This window comes from Condylura cristata, unplaced genomic scaffold (genome assembly GCF_000260355.1).
Source record: "Condylura cristata isolate star-nosed mole 26May11 unplaced genomic scaffold, ConCri1.0 scaffold00019, whole genome shotgun sequence".
In the NCBI taxonomy this organism is placed as follows: Eukaryota; Metazoa; Chordata; class Mammalia; order Eulipotyphla; family Talpidae; genus Condylura; species Condylura cristata.
In genome coordinates, this window is record NW_004567120.1 from 14,924,492 (window position 1) to 14,950,436 (window position 25,945).

At 37.0% G+C, this 25,945-nt stretch overlaps 1 protein-coding gene across 1 annotated transcript in view; it reads left to right on the forward strand.

The window, feature by feature from the left end:
* The window catches only part of NRK (Nik related kinase), a 119,695-nt gene that overhangs the window by 84,019 nt on the left and 9,731 nt on the right, over positions 1–25,945 (forward strand). The window contains exons 12-27 of the mRNA XM_012727111.1: positions 1,734–1,797; positions 2,180–2,600; positions 2,667–3,410; positions 4,149–4,256; positions 7,282–7,349; positions 8,737–8,831; positions 10,457–10,554; positions 11,395–11,744; positions 13,255–13,618; positions 16,060–16,243; positions 16,690–16,845; positions 18,482–18,625; positions 19,522–19,680; positions 23,250–23,354; positions 24,980–25,122; positions 25,383–25,532. Of these exons, the coding sequence (XP_012582565.1) occupies positions 1,734–1,797; positions 2,180–2,600; positions 2,667–3,410; positions 4,149–4,256; positions 7,282–7,349; positions 8,737–8,831; positions 10,457–10,554; positions 11,395–11,744; positions 13,255–13,618; positions 16,060–16,243; positions 16,690–16,845; positions 18,482–18,625; positions 19,522–19,680; positions 23,250–23,354; positions 24,980–25,122; positions 25,383–25,532 (3,353 nt within the window). The remainder of the gene's footprint in view (positions 1–1,733; positions 1,798–2,179; positions 2,601–2,666; positions 3,411–4,148; positions 4,257–7,281; positions 7,350–8,736; positions 8,832–10,456; positions 10,555–11,394; positions 11,745–13,254; positions 13,619–16,059; positions 16,244–16,689; positions 16,846–18,481; positions 18,626–19,521; positions 19,681–23,249; positions 23,355–24,979; positions 25,123–25,382; positions 25,533–25,945) is intronic.

A 25,945-nucleotide genomic window follows, 5' to 3' on the forward strand; every position in this document is an offset into this window, starting at 1 on the left:
TTTGGAAGTAAGGTCTGTGTACCAAACAAAATTTTTTTTTTATCTCCAACTATATGATATAATTAAGGACCTAATTTATACAAATAGTGTTTCATCTACTAATGTGAAAAATAGGAGGATGGATTTTTACCAAGTCAGTTAAAACTACTGAGGATGTTCTAGTTTGCTAGGTTGTGTTGCATACTCCACATTTAGTTTGTGGGACTATAGGCAGTGTTGACAGTGGTGATGGGAGAACCTAAAAAATATAGCAGGCTTCCATGGGGCAGTTGTGGGATTGATTGCAGCAGCAGATCTTCCTCCTTCTGCATAACTGCATGTATTCTCTTTTGGAGTGAGAAGTGGCAGAAATTAATTTAACTTTTTTGGAAACTTTGTTGTATCAACTTTGCAGAGATACAGCCAGTATCAACTTCGCAGAGTAAAGCCAATCTCAAACGGGTGCAGGGAGACCCACATCCACTTGAAAAATTCCTAATTTCCAGAGTTGTAATAGTGTCAAAAGGTTACCTACAGTAAAAGTTACATATATATGGAGAGTGTGTATGGAATATGTAAATGTGGTTGCCCTAAATACTTTAATGTAGCAAATTCAAAAGAAAACTCTTTTGTTTCTATATGTAAGCTGTAATTGCATAACTGAAAGAGCCAAACATTTTCAGTGTGTTAAGCATAAACTCAGAATTAAAATTGTTTACCTTTTCATTGAAAGGAGCAAATATGCTGATACTCATTTCCAAAAATCTTCCTTGAAAGAACCAAAGATTGATGTGTGTACAAGCCAATAAGTCATTAGTCTAGAGCACACGCGGGCTTCCCTGGTGGTGCAGGGGTTAAAGTCTCCTATCAAGCTATCACCAGCCACTATTACATGAGTTCGATCCCTGGCCAGGGAGGTGACCCACATGCACAGCAGACCTCTCATGTCTTGCCCACTGTTCCCCTCAGCAGTGTACTTTTGTCAGTCTGAGTGCTCTGCTCCCTACTCTGTCTCTGGTGAATCCTCTCAGCACCCCTAAACCTCTGGTCTGTACCCCAGTTCTGTATGCATAAATAAACAAATCTTAAAAAAGAAAGAATTGAAGTGTGAAGGAATGAGTGATACTACAAGAATATAAGTTGGACTGTAAACAAGCATAGCTGACAATATTAAAAACAACCTCTACAATACCAAGGAGGATGCCAAAATAGGGAACGATATGGGTCAGATTAAAGTAATTTGGCTGGTGCACATCCTTGACAAGAAAAGAGAGTCAAAGTAAACCATCATCTCTCTTCTACTTCTCCATCAAGCAGCATATTTCAGTAGATCCTTCTGTTCTGCATCCCACTCTATCTCTGTGAATCCTTTCACCTCTGCACCTCTCACCTACACCTGTGTTCTACAGAAAAATAAATAAATAAAATGTAATAAGAAAAAACTATGTAGAGTTTATCTTCTCGCTTTCTTCCTTTGCCTTTCTCAAATATTTTTCTTTAGAATTGTAGCAGTTAGATCGTTGAATTTTCTTTCTTATAACCAGAGAAATTAATCTGCAGAGAATATCTGCACTCTTCTACAAAAGTGGGCCCAGAAAGTAGGATATTGTCTAGGTCACCACACAGGTGTGACATGAAGATGTGCCTTGCAGATTTACTCAACATCCTGAACTTTAGGCATGCAAATTGACTAAGGCAAATTACATTAATCTCTGCTGATTTTTATGCATTATTTTTTTCTCTTTCCCAAAAAGGAATGCCTCTTGTCTTTGAAAGAGAAGAAGCTATTAAGGAACAGTACACTACGAGGAGATTCAGGTGTGTTCAACAAATTGCACATCTAATTTGATGTTAGCAATTAATGCAGGGCAGTTGATTCCATACTGTTATATTTGATTCAGGAAAACCTAATTCTTAATGTAACAAAAAGTCGTTTGATTTTCAAGTGATATTTGAGCAGAATTTTTGTGTAAATTTTTCTGTTACAACTCAAAGATTCCCTGGTATCTGGCACCAGAATGACCAAGTAAATTATGAGGCCATTAATACTGAGGCCATTAATAATACAGATGTTTCAGACATAAAGGTTGCAAATACCTTCTTTGCAGAAAATGTCCATCTTTTAAAATTAAAAAAAAAATCTGAATGCCTTTACTGACAATTCTAATTGCATGGCAATCATTTGGATGTTTGTTTTTAGAGGCCCTTCTTGTACTCAGGAGCTTCTGAGACTGCCGACCAGCAGTAGATGCAGGCCACTTAGAGTCCTGCATGGAGAACCTTCTCAGCCAAGGTGGTTACCTGATCGAGAAGAGCCACAGGTCCAGGCACTTCAGCATCTACAGGGAGCAGCCAGGATGTTCACGCCACTAAAGGCTCAGGACAACACTCCTAGGCCTCTACAGGGGCAAGCCCAGGCACCACGGCGCCTCCAAGGGGCAGCTCAGGTGTTCATGCCACTGCAGCCTCAGGTTAAGGCTAAGGCATCTAGGTCCATACCAGTGCAGCTTAAGGCTCCTCCACGACTACGGAGGACAGCCAGGATGCTCACGCCACTACAGGCTCAGGTTAAGACACCTAGGCCTCAACAGACACGGGCCCAGGAACCCAAAGAGGGCCAAGCTCAGCCCGAGCCCCAGCCCGAGCCCCAGCCCGAGCCCCAGCCCGAGCCCCAGCCTGAACCCCAGATCCAGAGCCAGAACCAGGCATTAGAAAAACCACAGGATCTGGACCAGGTACCAGAGGAATTTCAGAGGCAAGATCAGGTTCCTGAACAACAAAGGCAGGGCCAGGCCCCTGAACAACAGCAGGGGCAGAACCAGCTACCTGAGCAACAGATGGAGCAGAACCAGGAACCTGAACAGGAGGAGGTACAGGAAGAGGCTGTTGAGCCTGCCCAGGAGGAGACTGAGGAGGAGGAACCTGAGTCCTTACGAGTCCATGCCCAGCTGTTCCTGCCCCTGCTGTCACAGAACCACCACGTGCTGTTGCCGCTACACTTGGATACTCAGGTGCTCATTCCAGTTGAGGGGCCAGCTGAAAGAGCACCTCAGGCACAGGCCTGGGCTCTAGAGCCCCCGCAGGCGGTTGGCTCAGTTCAAGCACTCATAGAGGGTCTTTCCAGAGATTTACTTCGAGCACCAAACTCCCACGACTCAAAGCCACTTGGTCCACTACAAACCTTAATGGAAATCCTGTCAGCAGACATATTTTACTCTCAGCCAGAGCAGGCACGTAAGAAAAAATCAAAGGTTTTTAGTCTGAGGCAGGCATTGGCAAAAAGACTGTCACCAAAGCGGTTCCGAGCAAAATTATGTCGGAAACCTGAAGAGTTTGAGCTGTCAGACTTAGAAGCCCGCAGGCAAAGGCGCCAGCATAGATGGGAGGAGATCTTCACTCACCATGAGGAGGAATTGAGACAAGGTGCAAACGTAAGTTTCTGATAGTCTTACTGTCTTGAATATGCAGAATAAATATTCTAGCTGGTTCATATCCATATTTTCTCCCGTGAAGTCAAGTGAAATAAAAATCCCTTGTTTCCCAGAAATTAACTAATTTGTTTTCAAATAAATTACCCTGAAATTTCGAGATAAAAGTGACTAAATTTGAGAAAGAAAAATTTACTGGAACAATATAGGTAACTACTTAATATCTCTGTTGCTAGTGTTCTGTTACTCCCATCACTAATAAAGGGATACTGTATTCATATTTAATCTTATTGTTTGTATCTTTAAAAATGATTTTCACAATAAAAACATTCAGATATAACACCATAGAAAATGCAAGATAAGTTTGTTTTTTCTTCTCTAACCTCAAAGTTTCTTTATTCTTTTTTCCTGTGCAGTGTTGAACTCTACCCTTTTAGTGACTTGTACTAATTTTTGTACTTAGTTATGAGTTCATCAAACTTTACACCAGAGATTCTTAACCTGAATCTAATACATGAGCTGCAGGAAGTCAGTGATCCCCCTAAAAATAGATGTGGATATGTGTCTGTATATCCAGTTTTCCTCAGATTCTAAAATGGATGCAGAGCCGAAACTGCTAGAAACTAATAATTTAAGCAAATTTTGATACTTGAAAATTGTTAACTTGCATATTAGGATCCTGCCATTGCCCTATCATTGCATGTTAAAATTGAAATGTTTATTTTCCTTTTTGATTCAAAGGACAAAGAAGATGAATCTTCAGACAATGACGAAGTATTTCATTCAATTCAGGCTGAAGTCCAAATAGAACCACTGCAGCCATACGCTCCAAATGCTAAAGGGAATGATGTGAGTTTCTCAGTGAGTTAGCTGCGGCATTAGCACCTCCAACAGTGGTTCTTTTCGATTCATTTTTAAAATTCTATTTTCTGATTTAATGATGGTTTACATTGGCCTTATATCACTATCTTAAAGCAGTTTTTGTTCTTCTATTATTACTTTCAAATTGCAGTGTTTTTTTACTGCCATGACATTGTATACACCATATAGAATTCAAAGGGACAGGGTCACAGCTCTTCAGTTGGGTGTCGCCACAACACACCCACTGCCAGGCACCCATACACTTCTCTGATAGTCCACTAAACTTCATGGTATTAGGCTTTTTTTCATTACATAAACACTGAAGATGCCAGAAGACTTGTATACTTGGAGTCTGTGATTTGGTATTTAATGTATTAGGAATTAAAGCCAAAAGTTTAAAATGTGTATTAATTTGAAAAGTAATAAAACCATTACATGTTAACATAATAAGCACATTTTTAATGAGAAATAACTATTTTCCATCTCACTTAATGGAGAACAGCTGGATTCTCATATCTGCTTCTGCATTCCATCTGTTGCCATATGTTGTTTAAATTGAAATATATGAGTAAAAGCTGGCTTCTCACATATAGATGGTTGGATAGGGAGAATTTTCATAGCTTTTCACATAATTGTGGATTTTTTTAAAGATTTATTTATTTATGCATATGGAACTGGGGTACAGGCCAGAAGTGCAGGGGCAGCGAGAGGCTTCACCAGAGACAGAGTGGGGAGCAGAACAGGCAGGTCAACAAAGTACACTGCTGAGGGGAGCAGCAGGCAGGTCAGGAGAGACCTGCTGGGCCATGTGGTCACCCCCGGGGCAGGGATTGAACTCATGCGGAAGTGGCTTTAGCTTCTCAGTGCTGTGCTTTAATCCGCTGTGTTTTAACCCACTGCACCAACAGGGAGGGCCAAATTGTGGATATTTTTAATACACCTCAACTAGAGAAGTTGGATCTAAAGCCACATCCATAAAATTTTGTATGCACGGCAATATTAAGATCCAATGGTTTGTCTTGTGCTGTTAATAGTTTGCTCAGTCATGATTTTGTATTTTCTTGCTTTGGTCAATTTGAAATCATCAGTTCACTGTATATAAAGATGCTTCCAGATGTTTACACATTTCATTATAAAATGGCATAAATAGTATTTTTAAATACACTTGTCAATTTTATTAAAATTATTGCATACTGATAAGTTGTACGATCTGGGACTTGGTCTGTACGCTGTGAGTGTACTGTGGGGTGGGGAAGTGCGGTCAATCGCACCTTCACTGTTGTCCTCCTACCAGGGCCCTGGCCTGTCTGGAGCACCACAGCTCCTTCATAGTGGCTTCCGGTCAAGGATTTGTGCCTCCACACCCTTCGCACTCTCTCCTTTCTAGAGCACCTGGCTCAGCCTACCTGTCATCCTTGTCCCACACCCTAGACCACAGACTCCAGGCATTTCTGGCCAATCAGCTGTGAACATGTCCCCTCTGGTACAATCTGTGTTGGTCTCTGAGATGCACGGGGTACATCAGTCTGAACCCCAAACAGCAGGATTCTCTCAGCATAGTGTCCCTCTGGTAAATTGTTAGATGTTCCACTTGGGAATGAAGCAGGAACCCCTTTACCCTTTCTGTCATTAAATGACAACTTTACTATTACTCTCCATTACCCTCGGATAATAATTACTACTTTAAGCATGACATCTTAAGCAGAAAATGTAGTGAGCTGTGACTGATTGGTTTGGAATACATCATTTATCTTAATACCTGATTTACTTAGTTATCATTTCCTTCTTCCCATTTCTCAGAAAATACAACCAATCATATTAGGCATTAGTCTTTCTTATTTTGAGTCTTTACTTATTCTGAGTAGTGTTTGACTTCTCATTTATTCATATCAGTAAACATTCTGAATTCATCTTTGTGAACCAAGATTTCTAGCCTGGGTCATTTTATGGTGCCAGCAATTTAAATAAAAAATGGGAAACTTCAGTCAGATGCATGTCTTGCATACTGCCAAACATTTGGTTGTATTTGCAAACACTCATTAGCAAAATATGTGAACATTTCTTACCTACCCATCTGTTGGAGTGTGAAGACAACCTTAATAAGTGACTGGATAGAGAAAAAAAAAAGTAGTAAGAAAACTACAGTGATTTTTATTAGCATGAAAATATTTTTTTAAAAAAGCAACATGAATTTTCCTTTCTAAATAATCTAATGTAGCTTCCTAGTTAAATGTCATAATGACTTTTTTGGTATTTAAAGTAGGAACCTAGTGACATAAAAGTAAACGAGGAAAAGTGACACATTCCATGGACCCAGCTACTGACATTGACAGAAAGTAAATTTGCCCCAGCAGTGGAAGCTGGCTTATTACGTATGCTTTCTCCAGCTCTTTTTCTGTATTAGGTGGATGCATAATTATTAAAATCTTAATTAGTTTATTTAGAATTGAAAAAAACCCTTGGAGCATTGATACGACTTTATAGTAAAAATCACCCTGTTAAGTGAAAAAAAAAATGTACATTCTTAAAGATCAGGACACTTGACAATTGTGAGATTTTACTTATGTGTACATATGTGCTAGAACTTTTGAAAATCTACAATTAGCTTAAGCAAGTGAGTGAGAAGGTTGAACCTGACTGGAAAGTAATGTGTAAAAATAATTTAAAAAGAACATTAAATTAGGAGTTGGGTGACATGCATTGTAGAAGTTCTCTAACTTCATGAAAAATTCTTTAAAAAATCATTTTCTTTCTCTGAGCTACAGATTCCTCAGTAACAAAATGAGATGTTTAATTATATTGTCTCCAAAATCTGTTATTATACTAGATAATTCATTGTTAAGCAGTTATATTTTTTTTCCTATATGTAATAATGAAAATATGGTTTATTTATAAAAATCATATTTCATATTTTGGGTTTTTAGAAGATAATATCTATATGAAAAGAGTATTTACTTAAAATAATTTCTATGTTATGAAGAATTCTGTCAAATCATTACATTGTGTCTTTAAGGTCCAAGAGAGATCTTCTTCTATGCCTTGCAACCAGGATCGTGCACTGCGGGTTAAGTTCGCTCCAAGGTAATGTGTCTCTGATTTCTATATTCAACTACTGATGATTTACCACATGGAAAACTAAAGATTATTTACTCTTCCTCTTCACTTATTCACTTAATGAGTAAATATTGTAGTTATTGTAATAACAAAGGAAGACCCCAGTTGACTTTTGAATATCTTTTTTTGGCATTACAGGTTATCATTTTAATAAAATTCAGTATATTGAAATCATTATACTTTTTAAAGATTTATTTATTTATGCATACAGAGCTGGAGTACAGGCCAGAGGTTCAGGGGCAGTGAGAGGATTCACCAGAAACAGAGTGGGGAGCAGAACAGACAGATTGACTGAAGTACACTGCTGAGGGGAGCAGCGAGCAGGTCAGAAGTCTGTGGTGCCATGTGGATCACCTCTGGGGCAGGCAGGGATCAAACTCATGCTGAAGTGGCTTTAGCTTCTTAATGCTGTGCTTTAACCTTCTGTACCACCAGAGAGGGCCTGAAATCATTATTTTTAAATTGTAATTGGTTGTTCAAGTTACAAAAGGATTTTTGAATTTACAGATATCAAATTTAACTTGAATATAGTTAAATTTATAAAATTGAGGGCTCTCCCTGGTGGTGCAGTGGGTTAAAGCCAAACACTATGAAGCTATCACAACCGCTGCAGCATGAGTTCTATCCCTGGCCAGGGAGGTGACCCACATGGCACGGCAGACCTCTCCTGACCTGCCTGCTACCCCCTTCAGCACTGTATTTCAGTAGCTCTGCCTGTTCTGCTCCCCACTCTGTCTCTGGTAAATCCGCTCCTCCCCCCCCCCACATATACCTCTGGCCTGTACCCCAGTTCTGTATGCATAAAAAATAAAATCTTGGAAAAAATTCCAAAGTTGAATAGTAAAAATTGAAGTCTTCATCCATCTCTCCATTTTCATCCCATCTCTTTCTATAAATCCGTAATAGGAGATTTACAAAAAAAAAAAACATGAATTGCAAGCATTTGAAATCAGGATAATAGCTTTAAATTCAACACAACAATAACTTAGCTGTTGATCAGGTTAAAGTACTCACATGTTCTTTTCAGTCATGTTCATCACTGTGTTACCTAGTTAATAATAATGTCTGAATGTTAGCTTCAGGAACATTTATAGGAATTTTTAAAAGTTAATATGACACGTGAAGAAATGCTCTATAAAATACTTTTTTGTATTTTGGGAATTATTTCTCTGTTCTAGGTAAAGCAGGTTGGTGGGGGGGGAACGGAAATGGAAAGCATTACTTAAGTTCTATTGCTTTTTTATTGCTTATATACCCATAACTGAAAAGCTTTTTTCGTTAGCCTTAATGTTGAGTTGTGTAATTCCTTTATGACCGTTAGGATATGGCACATGATTTTCTGTCTTTTCATTAGTGTTCCTCATGGGTCTCTTTTGGAACAAGCTCAGAAGCCCATTGACATCAGACAAAGGAGCTCGCAAAATCCTCAGAATTGTCCAGCAGCATCAGGTGATTCAAAGCACAAGGTTTTAGCTGTCAAAACACAGAGTTAATGTTTAACAATTTATATTGCAGAAGTCAAATAAGAATTTCAAGAAGGAATGAATCAAAACTGTGAGGAAGGCCAAGTAGGATTAAGACCAGAGGCCATTGGCTTTGGCAGTTGGGTAGTCAGTGGTAACCTTTGAGAAATGGAAAGTTACTTTTCTAGAGTTTCTTCTTTCAGTTGGGTAGTACTTAGGAATGTGCCTAGAGAGGAAAAAAGGTATCAACTTTATTTAGTTTCTATACCATGTGTGAAAACTATGGGAAAGGAACTTGGGAGAGGCCTTTCCAACAGGTTAAAATTTATAGGCCATCTTTAAAATAGTTGAATATTAGATGGAGTAGTTGTGTGTGTGTGTTTTATTCATCAGTATGTTACTCCAATTCCCTGAATTAGGATATGTAAAGTACCTCCTATGCATCCCTGTGTTGCAAATTGATGTTTTTACTCAAAGCACTCTAGAAATGAATCTATACATTCATAGAAAAACTTCACTGATGATGATATAAATATCAACAAGTATTTTAAGATGTGCAATTTTGAGAGTGTTTTAATAAATTATAGATTTGGCAGTTTTAGATCACCCAGATCTATTTGATTGTTGAGTCTGTTAAATATTATCACTTGATCGTAATATCAAGCCCACCTATCCTATCCAGGTAAATTTGCATTTTTAAATTAAATTTGCGTTAAAATTTCACACTGTAGAATTCATCTATGCATTGTGATAGCAATTAGTCACATGCAGCTATTAAAGTTAAAGCTAAAATTAAAATTGAATTAAATTGAAAAGTCAATCTGTTAGGAACACTAGCTATTTTTCAAACACTCAGTAGACCTGTGTGGCTATAATGGACAGTAGCGATAAGGAACATTTCTGTTACTTCAGAAAGCTCTGTTACACATCACCATTATAGAAAGGTTCCTAGTTGTAAAGGGTGGGGTTTTGTCTGTCTTCAGTTGTAACTCTTCAACTATATTGAAATACTTGAGAATATATAATTGGGTGGAAATTGGGGTCTAAGATTGCAGAGCCAACTGTTCTCTTAAGCTTTGACTAATTTAGCATCTTCTAATAGGTTTTGGCCTCTTTTTGTACAGGTTAGTGAGGGATTCCATTGGTACTCCCCAGCCTCCTGTATTTTTGATATTTTTTTCAACTGAACTGTCTACCAGTCTTACTGTGTACTTGGTTTCACAGACAAATATTGATAAAGTGTACAGTTAATATTGAAAACAGAAAAGCCATGTAGGTCTACAGACAGAAAAAACTGACCCTGTTCCTGACAACAGAACCTATTGATAGAAAAATATTTAAATTTTTATTGTTCATTTCACTCTTGTATCTTGAGCTGTGTTTAGTGATCTTGTTTAAATGAATTTATTATTACATATATAAAAATTTCTGAAAAATGAAAATTACAAAGATCCTTGCTCCATAAGAATTTATCAGGTGATGTTTCCTTAATGAAATCCCAAGAGGTTTCAAGATAAATACCAAGGCCTTGAACTGGCACTCTGTATAAGTGAGGGCCATCACTGTGATCAACACTGTTACAAATACCTTTCTGTTATTAATAATCCACAGAATCTTCTTCTGAAGACGAGAGCCCTGTGACTGGGAGGAGGTCCCAGTCCTCACCTCCCTATTCTACGATTGATCAGAAGCTGCTGGTTGATGTCCATGTAGGTTGCCATTTTAACACATTTGCACCTGTTGTTTTTCATTTTCAATCTTATGGCTTACAAATATAGTTTCTTCTTAATGTAAAGGAAAGGTTGAAGTATGTGCTTTTAAAATTAATCTGTTAAAGATAGATTTTCTTTCCAATATGAGATTATGGGATATGAAATGTAGAAATTAAACTTGAAATGGAAAAACATTTTATTGATCATAAAATAATTTATTTTCACATTTTTGTATCATAACATATTTGACAGAGTAATGATAGAAAACTTTCAAAACTAGTAGAGACTGAGGTGCATAGATTTTGTCTAATACCATTTCTTGTGTGATAAGGCAATATATAAAACATTCAGTGAAAGCTAAATGTCCTTTTCCATTTTGATCAAGATCATTCCATTTTACCTTTGTAATTGCTTCTACCCTACCACACATGCATCACTTCTAGATTGTTCAAAGTTTGCTGTATGGCACATATTGTAGGTATGAGGTGGTAACATATATCAGAAGAGTTGTGACTTTAACATATGTAATCATGTCAACCAGTGTTACCTCAATAAAATCATAACAAAAGGCTAGATAAAATTAAATTTAATAAAGCAAATGTCTATTGCTCAGCATACCAAGGATTAATAGAAAACAAAATGAGTAAATTTAGGCTTATGTCATCTAGAAAAGCCTTTAATGAACATAGTCTGAGGTTAAAGTTTTGGTATCTCATCCTCACAAAACTGTTGGCTCTATCTAAGGGAATGACTATCTTCATTTCAGTTTCATTCATTTCAATCTGGAAGAAATTGAAAGGCTACGAGAGATTACATTAACCTTTCTTGTGCACACAGGTTCCAGATGGATTTAAAGTAGGAAAAATATCACCCCCCGTTTACTTGACAAATGAATGGGTGGGCTATAATGCACTCTCTGAAATCTTCCGGAATGATTGGTTAACTCCATCACATGTCATCCAGCCACCTGAAGAGGATGGTGATTATGTTGAACTCTATGATGCTGGTGCTAATACTGATGGCGGTGATGATGATTCTAATGATGTTTATGAGGATACTTATGACCATGACAATGGCGATGATGATTTCTATAACCAGACTGATCGGGCTAATGATGTTGGTGAAGACTATGATGAGCCTGTTGATTATGAAGTTAATAATCATGAAGATGCTCCTGTTTGGCCAAGGTTGGTTTCTGGATTACTTATACTATCCATGTTTATAATTTCAGAACTATTAACATCTTGAGTTTACTTTACTTTCAAAATGTAGTACTGAGAGGGTGAGTGAATTGCATGTGCACATTGATAAATGGTTATTTTTCAATAATAGGTTTTGAATTGTTTTAGTACAGTATATTTAATTTCACATTTTTGGTATGCATTTTATTAGTATTCAAATATTCATTAGGTTCTTTATGGAATTGGGTGTTTCTGTTAAAATTAATGTTACTGAATTATACTCCTCTGTGAAATCTCAGTGAGTGTAAGGAATGGTTCAAGAAACTAAGTGGTGTTTCTTTTTAGCTGTAAAATGAAGCCCTGGTAATTGTGAGCAAAATCCTAAATTTACTGAGAAAAATTAATTACAAACTTGATTCTCACTTGATATTTTAGCCTCCATTTTTTACTAATAATTATTCTTGGAATTCTGAAAACTGTGGTCACTAAACTTAGTACTCATTCAATTTTATCTTCTTATAGAATAGCTGCCCATATAATAATACTTAATGACGTAGTGTTTTTGGTATGACAACAGTTGTTTGCTCTCTGTATAGTTCCTTTTTCCTGCTTTAAACAAGTATGTTCTTATTTACAGATATTTGTGAACTGTATTTACTCTGCTCTCAACAAAGACTTGTTAATAGGTGATAGTTTAGGGGGGAAGTGAGAGAAATGTTTGCTTTTAGAAGTGATGTCTATATATTGTTCTATTACTTTTCAAATAGTTTTATGGGGGAATATACATGACAGAACAGAAATTCAATATTTTTTCTTTTTTTGCCAACTAAAAAAATCTAGTAGAAATTCTGTTGTCAAATAAATTTGATTTTAAAATTACCATAGGTACATATGCTTAATGTTGTCTCTTGCAAAAGATCATTAGGACAATTTGTTAAACTTGTTATTCTTAGGCACTCATTAAGTGATTGTATTAAGTTAATGAGATCTATATTATTGAACTTCCTTGTGGTAGTAGTAGAGCAGTCGATGGGATTCTGTAACAAAGCAGTTAATACATGTTAGAAAATCAAGGCACATTTTAAAATGAGCAAATTAGATATATATTGCAAAAATTATACAAATATGTTCTGGTCGTTCGAAATGAAGAGCTTAATCGTTCATATGGCTGTGAAGTTGCTAATGCATGAAGTAGTCTATTATTTAAGAAATAAAAAAAAACAGATTCTTGCTACTCACCTAACACATGTTCCTAATAAAGGACACAAATTTTCTTCCATCTGCCACCCAGATGCTGCCAGGAAATTGACAGTGACTCTGGTGTTAGTCCAGTATTTAGGACTGACAGGATATGAAGGCATTTTCTTATCTATATCTTACTGGTAGTGTTCATGCAGAGTAAAAATATGCTTGGAAATGTACTTGTATAAAATTGATACTAATTCTGCTTTGCATGCTGACTTTCAAATGTGTTTTCATTGGGTGGTTTTCTGTTATTAATTGGATCTTATTATAGGCCAGGCTATGGCAATTATGAAAGCTTCAAGCAAGATAGAAATGGAAATGATGGACAAGGAATCTGCAGCAATTATGGAAGTCACCGAACCAGAAGAAGCCAAGGAGTGGGTGCAACCCATGGGGTCGGTGCAGCCCGTGGGGTCGGTGCAGCCCGTGGGGTCGGTGCAGCGATTGGAGGGCAAGGTGAACAAGAAGCCAATTTAGTTCATGGAAGAAGAGGGAAGGAGAGTGATGAAAGCAAGGAAGCCAGTGGAAGCAATGAAGAAAGTGAAACCTTTGAACTCGATGGAGAAAATTGCGCAGAAATAGATGATCTGGGATTGGAGAGAGCAGCATCCCAGGACTTTGAACATCAACAGGAGGTAATACACAGTTTGAAAATGAGAATAATTTTCTCTCCTTCAGAATGTTCCTTCATGTGATGTAGTACACTTTCAGCCACTCTTAAGTGTAACTTAAACTATCCCAAAGCCTTAATTTTTAAATTATAGCTATAGATAAATATTTATTTAAATTTTGATGGGAAAATACCTTTGTTTGCTTAAATAACTCAGATCACGTGGTTGGAATAGTGTTTTAACACATACAGTTTGGGGGAGGTTTCATTGTGGAAAAACAAGCACAAGACACCATTTTTCCACTATAACCATTAATGAGGGTACAATTCGGTGAATTAGGTAAATTCACAATTTTGTACAATGATTACCAGCATTCATCATCTCAAATAAGCAATTATTCTCTCATTATTGCCCCCTCAGTATCTGGTAACTTTTCTACCCCCTCTCTACACCTTATATCCTTATATAAGTGGAATCATGAAATATTTATCTTCCCATGTCTGGTTTTTTCACTGGCATATTTTCAAAGTTCATCCATGTTGCAGCATGGATTCTTAAGAAGAATTTTTCTTTAAAAGGCTGTATAATCATCCATAGTATGAATATATCACCTATGTTTATCCACTCATCTGTTGATGGACACTTGGGTTGCTTTCATCTTTTGGCTATAGTTCATGAAAATTGCCCCATGAACATTGGTGTATTTTGAGAGTCCCTGTTTTTAATTCTTTGGACTATATATTTAGTCCTATATACGTAAAAGTAGAATAGCTAATGTGGAATTTCTAGCTGCTGTTTTAACTTTTTGAGGAATTATTAACACATAAAAATTAATTAGAAATAGTGTCCTGTGTTTAGACAATGATATTCTCATTTACAAAATGTTTACTGACTATAAATAGGGTTGGAAATAATTCAAGTAGCTTCACAGATGCTATATCAATGGGAATTACCACAGAGGTTCCTGAAGCATGTGATGTTTGAACTAATTCTTGACAAACGGTTATCTGTAAACACAAGTGAGATTTCAGACAGAAGGAAGACCATACCAATTTACTTCACCAGATTATTGTCTAATATCACAGAAACTGGCTTGAAAGATGGGATGTTATTTTATGAATTAGTGTGCTTGTGCAAGCCGTTTCCTCTGTCTGTAAAGCTGTTTCCTCACCTCTTCACTATTTGGTGATCTAGTCATTCTTCATGACCCAGTTTACATATCTTCTTTGACTTCCAAGGCAGGATGGTACACTCCTCCCTCTGTGGCCACAAGCATGCTCACCATAGTTTGATTTCAGTAAGGATGGGACTGTAATTTCATCATTTGTTTACTTGCTTTTCCAACACACTGAATTGTGAAATCTTGAGAGGTAGAAGTTATCCTTGATTATTTTTCTCTACCCACTCACCAAATCCCATATTTCAACAATGAGTTTGATTTATGAAAGGCACACAATAATTATGGAATAAAAAGGGAAGGAAAGGAAGAAAAAAGGGAGAAAGAAATTTCCAACATGGTATCCAGTGGGAAAGCAGTGTGAGTAGAAAACTGTGTTGTATTTGTCCGTTTATCTCTCTATCCATCTATCATCCATCTGCCTACCTATTTACTGGATATCTCAGTGACATGAAAACAGGATGTGTTAACATAGTTTTATAGCACCCCTGAGTATCTCCAGTTACCTCTTTGAATATTTCTGAAATTTACAGAGTGAATAAATCTTTATTTCATACAATACATATTTCTATACAACACCTTTGTTGTTGGAAAAGTCATAAAAACAAATTTTGGCAGGGATGGCAACTCTTAATGGCTAGAATCATTGTTTAAAAACACAAAAAAATGCTTATTAAGAAACAGCTTTGCAAAAAGAGTATGTTTTCCAAGATGATATGACATCTTCCAGGTGTTCTGGGGCATTGTGGCATTGTGTGACTTAGAAATAGGAAAGATTTTCAGTGAAGCATGTTCACACTTGGATTTGTTTGTTGATTTTCCACTGCTAGCTTTGTCATTTGCTGAATGTAAGTCTCAGAATCAGTCTTTACCTTCAAGCTCTGGTCCCCCTAGTCATCTCTGTGATCCCAAATTAAATAATTTAATTTTTCTAACCTTTAGTTTCCTTATAAGTAAAATGGAACCTTTGATTTTATTATAAGGATTCAAAATGATACATAATTTAGAAGACAAATAGTACCTGGTGCAAAACAGCCAATAATGGTAGGCTCCAAATTGCATAGCCAGACACTTAAGCTCCTTGTATTTCTTCTCCTCCAACATCATCTCAACAGAGGTCAGTTCTCTCTCTGATAACATTGTTGAATTCTGGTAAATGGATTTTATAAAGGTGCAGAATTATAAAGGTTTCAAATTTCACATTCTTTCTTAAATGACTTCCATGCATATTTACTTCTCATTCTTAATCTGCTAATATAGTCAAAATCAATTTTCAATCTTCTTTTAGGAGCGAGCTGGTAAAAGCGAGGCCTCAAATGCCATTGCATCGGGCCCTGCTCTCGTAGCACCTGATGATGAGAGTGACAGTATGGACATATCGGAAGTATCAACGGTGTCGGGATTTTCTGCCAGCTACTCATCTCCATCCAATGGTTCTGGGACTGCAAATGCTGACTTGCCAAGTGCCATCTGTAAGTGTGTTATATTCCCCAAATGGTGGAGTCTGTTCACATGCGAAAGACAGTGCTTTGCTACTGGTTCACAATCTGAACAGTCAAATTATGCAAATTTTGAGTTGACATAAATTCAGGTGGATATATGCTTTTAAAATATCTAAGCTTTTGCCAATTTCTAAGGCGCCTAAAGTGAACTGTGATTAAGAAACTAATTCCTTCATTGGGTTTTTCTTCTTTTTTAATCTAATCACAGTAATTGGAAATACATTCATATTCAGAAATGTATTTTGACCATCATGACTTGTGTTGCATGTTACAGAAATGATGCCACCAGTAAAAAATAAAAAGTCAGTAGAAGAAAAGGAACTTTTCTAGGCTGTAACTCACAAAACACTGAAACACAGATGGTGTACATGGTGGAGACTAATTTCTCTCACTTTCCTCCTCTCACTTCTTCACAGTATATCCTGGATTAGTGGATGTACCTGAGAAATCACCTGAGCAACCCTCTGAAGTCAATGTTAACCCACTATATGTCACTCCTACATGTAAAAAACCACTAATCCATGTGTATGAAAAGGAATTCACTTCTGAGATCTGCTGTGGTTCTTTGTGGGGTGAGTTTGCTTTCTTAAAATTGTGTTGTGCTTTTCAACTTGTGAAAAATCATGTATGTAAAACATTTGTTTGCTATTACTAAACTGCTTTCACCAAGCAAATAAAATTGTACATATCCAGAGCAGTAAGTTCCTTATTTTGCTGATTTTTTGACTCGGTGCAATTTAAATTGCATTGAATTGGCACCCCCTTCCTACCCTTTCATGCTATTTTCTTTTTAAGATAAATTGACTAGGTTAAGATATAAAACTGGGTTATGATTCTTTTTAAATATTCTTGAAGATTTGTAGAGAAAAACCCTATAATTTCTTAATTTTAATAAACCTTTCTGGTTTCTTTTTTTTTCCAGAAGAATTATAACCTTATCATCAGTGCTAAGACAGTGTTTTACCGTAAGCCAGTCTGAATCATAAATAAAACAGAATCAATGAACATAAGGAAGGGAGAAATCCACAGTAAATGCCAGCTTCCAACTTGGAATTTCGTAGATTTTGCTTAATGTATGATTGAACAGGGAACGGACGTTTAAATTTAAAATATATCAGCGTAGCAAACATTACACTTAATGTGGATCAAACATCTCAGAAAAAAAATATCATCCTCAAAGTTTTGCTAATGTGTCAGATATAAAGAAAGCAAAGTTTGCTGTTATCGTTTCTGTCAGGCAACCACTCAGATATAGCTGATATTCACTAACTCGTTTTTACACCTTTTGAAAAATAAAATATTACAGTCAGAATTGGTTGTACTTCACTCCCTCCCTGTGGGGGAAGATGTTCCTAAACCTGCCATCATCTGTTACTTAGAGAACTGCTAAAGGACAGAGCAGGAGAAAGTGAGGGCAGGAACACCTGCCTTTGCTCTTTATAGCCGTGGAGCAAAAAATGTTCTTCAAATGGAGGGAAGTCACAGAAGCACTAAATCGTACATTACCTTGCTGATTTTCTCCTGTGTCTCAGGTTATGGGGGGAAAATCTCACAGTAGTTTGAAATATATTCTAAATTTAGTTCAGTCTTCTATTTCACTCTTTTTATTTGGTCTTTACATAGTGCTTACATTTACATGAATAGCTTATATTTCCAAACAAATAGCAAGAGTAGGAGTTTAGGAGCTAATTTCATAGGCATTTAGCAATGTAAGTTTTTAAATATGTGCATGAACACAGACAGTTTATATATAATTATTTTAAAAACACTGCACCATTAGTTATCATAAGAAATCAGAAACTAATTGAAGTATTTGTATATGCTACATATCCATAAAGTTTAATGGTAATTTTCAACAAGGTTTCTTGCTTTATATAAGGTTTGGGACATTAATAAAGGAGTTCAGTTATACGAGTCTGTGTGTGTGTGTGTGTGTGTGTGTGTGTTTACTTGTTTGTGTGATGGCACTCCAGACACCAATCAGTAGATATTCCCAGAGGGTATTCTCTTCTGTTATTTAATGTCTTTCAGTGAAATTTCTTCAGTTTAGGTACAGTTCATTGTTACACAAAATGAAGTTAACGTTAGCCTCAAGTGACCAAAAGCTGCCTTTACATAGATCAGCACGCTGAGCACTGCAAGATATACTTCTATGAATTAAATTACAATTGGAGCTAATATAGCACTTTTCTTTTTCTATATGAACAGGAGTGAATTTGCTGTTGGGGACCCGATCTAATCTGTATCTGATGGACAGAAGTGGAAAGGCAGAAATTACTAAACTCATAAAACGAAGACCATTCCGTCAGATTCAAGTTGTAGAGCCACTCAATTTGCTGATTACCATCTCCGGTTTGTCTGAGAACTAAAATTAGCTGAGCAATTATGCAGATTAATTAGGTTGCAAACTGGGTTAAAGATTTTCCCAGGTGAAAGAATTCATAGGAAAGCACTTTAAATATAACCTTTAATTGGGTCACCAGACTTTCCTTTCCATATTTTCTTATCTATTTACAGTTTAAACTCAGACCCTCTTTCGGTGTCTGTATCTGTGTGTAATGCACCTAACCCAGCTCAGTTAGAAGAAATGCTATGTTATTGTTCTCTGTAATAAGCACCTATAACATCACAGCCCACACGACCACTTGATATAAGTGTACAATAATTAGGTAAAGTGAGACTCTCTTGTCGCTGGCACAGTCTTATCATAAGCACCTATTGACAGGGCTTGTAATAAGAGTGGGTTGAGAAAAAACATAATAAAACTAGTCAATTATTTTGTAAGTAAGCCAAAAGAAAACAGCACCCCACACTGCCCCTTAATGATGGTCCAGACTTTGCACCTTCCTCTCATTCATACTCCCAAGCAGGATGGCTCTGTGGCTCTGAATCTCACAAGGGTCATGAATTAGATAGAAGCTACAAGGTGCAAATGAATGGTAATTCTGTTGCCTGCACAATGACAGTCTTAAACTGTCCCAAAGAAATAGATAGCTGCTAGGCACTTTGGCTCTTGAAAGTGAGAGGTCAAGAGACTTTGCCATCAGATTTCCAAACTCCAAAGGAAAGACTCTGATCCAATGCCCTTTTTCAAAGTGCTTTTTATTTTAATGAAAACATATTGTTAAAAAGGCCAAAGAAATTCACTTTTCTGTTCTTTTAATAGGTGAGAAAAATAGACTGAATAAAAACACACTATATTTGTTGTTGTTTTTTGTTTTTGTTTTTGTTGTTCTTTAATCTCTCAGGCCATAAGAACAGACTTCGGGTGTATCACTTGACCTGGCTGAGGAACAAGATTTTGAATGATGATCCAGAAAGTAAAAGAAGACAGGAGGAAATGCTAAAGACAGAGGAAGCCTGCAAAGCTATTGATAAGTTGACTGGCTGTGAGCACTTCAGTGTCCGTAAGTCTCACTTCATGTTTACTACGGAACATTTACTCCCCTCCGTGTGTCAAGCACGTGGTTGTGAAATGCAGAGTAGAGGAAGGAAAGGATTTACTTCATGTGCAAGAATGAGTACATTTCATTGAGACATTTTTCATGCCTCCATCATGTCTGTTACTTAGATAATATTTGTTGGCTGAAAAGATATTGAGGTTATATTTAGTTTACCTTCTCGCCTCTTTTTTCCATTCCCAGTCACTCTAATATAAAAGATGAACAAATAATCTATATGCTTCTATAAACTTAAACATTATAAATGTTCTTAGAATAGCTTCAGTAACTTACCAGGAGATTCATATGCTATCATCTTTCTTTGGCATAGCAATTAGATATAATCATGTAACAATTCCCCCATTTTTTTAAAATTTATTTGTTTGTGCATACAGAACTGGGGTACAGGCCAGAGGCTCAGGGGCGGTGAGAGGCTTCACCAGAGACAGAGTGGGGAGCAGAACAGGCAGATTGACGAAGTACACTGCTGAGGGGAGCAGCGGGCCAGTCAGGAGAGGTCTGCCACGCCATGTGGTCACCTCCGGGGCAGGCGGGAATCGAACTCATGCTGAAGTGGCTTTAGCTTCTCAGTGCTGTGCTTTAACCCGCTGCACCACCAGGGAGGGCCGATTCCCCCATTTTTTAAATGAGCATATATCCCTTTTAATACTGACCAGGAAACTTACAACTAATCAAAAATATATTATTTTATGATTTGCAGAATCTGGCTCAGCTTGTTGATACTCATGAGTATCATTGCTAAATACTTCCTGTCTGATTAGAGTATTTTCACAACTGTGAAATGGAGTAAAAACTCCAGGGTCTCAGAATCCTGCTGTCAGCTGTCAACAGCTGGGAAATAGTACTATGTGAGCCTTTTCTAGTTCAGAAGCAAATCCCTTCTTTTGGCTTCTCTCCTATTCACTAATTGCCCCTTCAGACAGAATTCATGGCCTGTGTGAGCTAGCTGGATCCCACACTCTTGGTTACAGCAGTATACTTACGTCCCGACTGACCATTTACATACTATTTATAAAAGACTGTCCCAGGATAGGTTTATAAACTGTGCATATACACACATATGCCATCAAAGCGAGATCTGACAACTTGGGCATTAAACATGCTGGTTTTGTTTTGTTTTGTTTTAGTTTTATGTATCACTACTACTTGGTATCCAGAGGTGACAGACATTCTTAGGTGTTAACTGAGAAGATTTTATAGCAGAACAGTGTCCTACTGACTTCAATCAGTTCAGTAAAAAAGGATTTACAAAGATGGCCATCTTGCCAATCTGTACTCTTGGTAAAGTGGAGGGTCTAGTTAAGTCTGGTTGTCCTGACTGACCCCATCTGAATCCACCCTAGCCCCAGTGATAAAAACAATGCACTTGTCCTACTAACTGGTGGAACAGTGATGTTCTCATACTTGCATGGTATGTCTATAGCCTTCCAAGATTCCACAACCAAATAGACCGATACCAATTACTGATATATATTAAAATAAAAGATAGTGTTTTCTTAACAGAGAATTCCATTTTGGGGATTTTTTTATTAATCATCTTCCTCGGAACAACTTGGGAATAGTGCAAAAGAAAAAGAATGAGTAAGCTAAGTAAGGGGACAGAGATATGAGAGAGAGAAAAGTCTTATCTATTGGTCATTGATGAAGTCTAACTAGAGAGGACAGAAGCAATGTCCCAGCCAAGGAAAAGGGCTTCTAGCACAAATTGTAAATCTAGCAGGCAGGACACATATTCCATAAAAACTAGGTTTAGCCTTGAGCTGGCATATACTTTTTAATATATCTTTACTCTTAAAAAATAGCTTTGTTGAAAAAAAAATGTACTTGCCATACAGTGATTCCAAAGTGTACAATTAAAAGGCTTTTGGTGTTGTAGAGGGAGAGTTGTATAACTACCACAGTGATCTGTCATCATCCCTCCAAATAAAACCCATAGTGGGCCCTCTCTGGTGGCGCAGTGGGTTAAAGTACAGCACTATGAAGCTAGATGCAGCCACCTCACGAGTTTGAGCCCTAGCTGGCGGGGGGGGGGTGTGTGTGTGCGTGACCCGCATGGCACGGCAGACCTCTTCTGACCCTCCCATTGCTCCCCTCAGCAGTGTACTTCGTTTATCTTCCTATTCTCCCCACTCTGTCTCTGGTGAATCTTCTCACCACCCCTGCACCTCTGGCCTGTACCCCAGTTCTGTATGCAATAAATAAATAAATCTTTAAAAAAAAAACCCATAGTTACTATTAGTCACTCCACATTCCATCCCTTCTCTATTCACCTTAATTCCCCATACAGTCCTAAGTAACCACAAATATACTTTCTTTTGCTGTATATCTCTGGATAATTTAAATGAAATTATGCATTACAAGGTCCTTTGTGACAGATTTATACCACTTAGCATAATATTTTCAAGGTTCATTCATGTTGTAGCATGTACAAACCTGTATCAGTACGTTCTCTCTATTGCCCATTAGCATTGCATTACATTGACATACTACCTTTTGTTTATCCATTTTTTATACATGTATTGTGTATACACCTGCATTCTTTCCACTTTTTCACTATTAGGAATAATGCTGTTATAAACATTTTGTACATGTATTTGTATATAAGAACACACATTTTCTTTTTTCAGATAAACTGTTTTTCAAAGTGGATGCACCATTTTTACATTACTATAAATATCAGGGCTACATTTTCTCTTCATCTTTGCCAACACTTGGAGATGTCTGTCTTTTGATTCTAGACATACAAGTATATATCGAGTGGCATCTCATTGTAGTTTTGATTTGCATTTACCTGTGGACTAATATTATTGTATATCTTTGCAACTGTTTCCTGACCATTTGTGTACTTTCCATGGTTTTCTTATCTTTAGGTTGTTAGATTACAAGCATTCTTTATTTATTCTGGATACTAGACCCTTACCACGTAAATGATTTGAAAATATTTTCTCCCATTCCATGCGTTCTTTTTGATTTTTGATAGTGTCCAAGAAGTTTAATGCAAAGAAGTTTCAGTTTTGATGAAAACAAATTTATCTATTTTTTCTTTTATTGTGTGTGTCTTTGGTGTCAAATATAATTACTGCCATAAGATTTATTCTTATATTTACATCAAAGGGTTTCATAGTTTCAGTTCTCACATTTAAGTCTTTGATCAATTTTCATTCCTTAATTAGAAGCCATTGGGGTTTCAGGGATTCACTGAATCCGTAGATCCATTTTGCATATTATTGCTATCTTAATGTTCATTTATATGTTTATAGGTCTTCATCAACTTTTCAGCAAAACACTATATTTTCATTGTACAATTTATAGTTATTTTGAAAGCTAATGCATACACTCTGTAAAACACTTTTTTTTTTTGCCTTTTGGGGGACTCATATTGTAAATATAGCTTTTCTAAAAACAAAAATCGATGCTCTTATTATACTCTGAATATTATATTTTCAACTATATATCTATAGTTGAGTGTTCTTATTAACTCTGTGACATTGTTGCTTTGCATTTTGTCATTGTAGTCCAACATGAAGAAACAACCTACATTGCTATTGCTTTGAAATCATCAATTCACCTTTATGCATGGGCACCAAAGTCCTTTGATGAGAGCACTGCTATTAAAGTACGTATTCTCCTTTTCATTTATGTCATATGGCTTTCTCTTGAGAAATTTAAACAGAATAGTGTTTTGGAATATAGGAACACTTACATATGTGGCATTCTTTTGCAGTTAATGTAATTTGCATAAATCATCTCAATAATTATCATTTAACCTGTTTTTAGACAATTCACCAGCTTCACAAAAGAGAATGTGAGGGAACTACCTGAACCATTCCCCCAAGAGGACTTCCCCACCAAACACTCACTCCCAATTCCTGTAGTTGACATACACCTTCTCTTCCAGAACCCTAAGCACAGGCGTTGGGTGCCACCCCAGTGACTTGAATCCGAGAAATTTCTTACTCTCTCTTAGTTGGGGGAGGGTGGAGAGCAGAGGGAAGCTAAGAAAATGTGTGAAAGTGGTAGAGGAAGAAACCAAATGGAGAATGAAGGAAGAGGTAAGAGAGAAGAGAAAGCCTTTGCTCTGGTTATTAGGGTTATAAGAGATGGGGGTGGGGAGGAAAGGGCTGCATCTGTATTCCTTCCAAGCTGGAACTCTAAACACGTTTTTCTCTAGAACTATTGCAAGAAATGGTGGTTAGGCTTATTTGGATTACCAGTACTATTTCCACCTTTATTATGGTTTAACTGAACTTCTATGGATCAGCTTCATTAAGGTAACCATTCAGTGTCCCAAACAATTAAGGTATTGATGGCTTTTAATCACACCTCATAAACTTGGGACCCTTTTATGTTTATTATCTTTTCATAATATCACATAATCCCACACATAAGAAGGATTATTTTGTGTCTCTTCCACAGTAATGTTGGCTGATTGATTAACTGGAAGCATGATATAAAGTCCATAACTCCTAATCTGGAATGTACGTTAGAATCATCTGGAGCTTTTATTAAAAGTTTAGATCTCAGACCCACCCCCAGGCTAAGTTGGCAGGTCTGGAGTGGGGTCTGGAAATCTGTATTTTTAGCAAATGTTCCAGGTGATTTACTACCAGATGGTTTGTAGACAAGTGTTCACAAGTCACTAATAGGGATATATCACGGGGACTCCAGCAAGATGTTCATAAAATATTTCTGTATCTTAGATCAGAAACTGTTCACCTGGTAATATTTTCTTAAGCTAAAATATTACATATATACAATAAAGGTCAGCTGATTCTAAGACTGCTCCTTAATGTATATTTGCACAATACATTTATCATTTTATGGAGATCCGACTACTATGCAGACAGCCTAGGTCTGTGCTGACATAAACCACACCCCTGATCTGATCTCCCTAAATTGGGCCTTGGGTCAGTTGTCAGTATTTGGATATGGGTTTGTTCTTGGGTGTCTGCTGATTGGTCAGGGTTGCCTGGTATGGAGCTGGAAAGCAAAGAAGATAAGTACCAGCATTCTGTCTAGCCTGATACCAGAAAGTTCCTGGTCCAAGTCCTCACTCCAGTTCTTGAATTCCACTTCATGACTACAGTATGGTGACTCCTGTGATGCCCCGTCCTCTACTGTGACCTGACCTTGACAATGAATCCTGTTTGGCTTTTTGTTTCCTTGGACTAGGAACCATAGAAGCCTAGAATACATCCAGTGTATGGTAGGTTAACATGTCTGGCCTTTTTCATTCCCTACCAAGTATGCATTGATCAATCAGCAGACTCCGAAGGAGACTACATGTCCTATGAAGCCTATATACGAATACTGGCAAAAATACAGGCAGCTGATCCAGCAAACCGGTTTAAGAGACCAGATGAGCTCCTTCATTTGCTGAAGCTCAAGGCAAGCTATTTAAAGATAACAGATGGAGTGCAGGTCCATATGTAGCTGTTGTGATCATTGGTGATTTGGCCTTTGAAGAGAAGCATATTCTTATAGTCGCAGATCTAAAAAAGAAGTGGTAATACACAGTCTCTCAATATATTATGTAATTTAAAAAATCAGACTGGGTTGTTATAAGCCCATTGAGCAAAAGGAAAGGGCAGTTTTTGCCTTGGAGTGTCATTTTGGCCTTTTGGCCATATTTGGTTTTATATCTACAGGTGTTTCCAACAGTTGGTCATAAGCCAGTGACAGTTGACCTGGCTATTGGTTCTGAGAAAAGACTAAAGATTTTCTTCAGCTCAGCAGATGGATATCACATCATCGATGCCGAATCTGAGGTTCTGTCTGATGTGACCCTGCCGAATAACGTAAGATCCCTAGAAATTATTGTATAGCACAATTAGACCTTTCCAACTGTCAGAAAGTTTAGAACTATGATTATTAATATATATACTGGGAGCAAAACCTAAAAGGTAAGAAAGCCGTACCAGAAAATAGTCATGAATAAACAAAAATCACTGATAGTTTCTTTCTGTACGTACACCTGTGTCTGTTCTACAGCTAGATTTCGTTTGTCTGTTTCATTTTTTTTTAATTAATAGAATTTTTACATAAACAAAGGTACTTCTCTTAGTTGATAGAACCAAAAGATCGGGTATCAGACCCACATTACTATTTAACCATTATCAACTGGAACCAGTTTTTGGTTGTTCCTTTATATATATATATATATTTTTAATTAAAATACCATTGGTATGTAACAGTGTATATGACTTAAGGG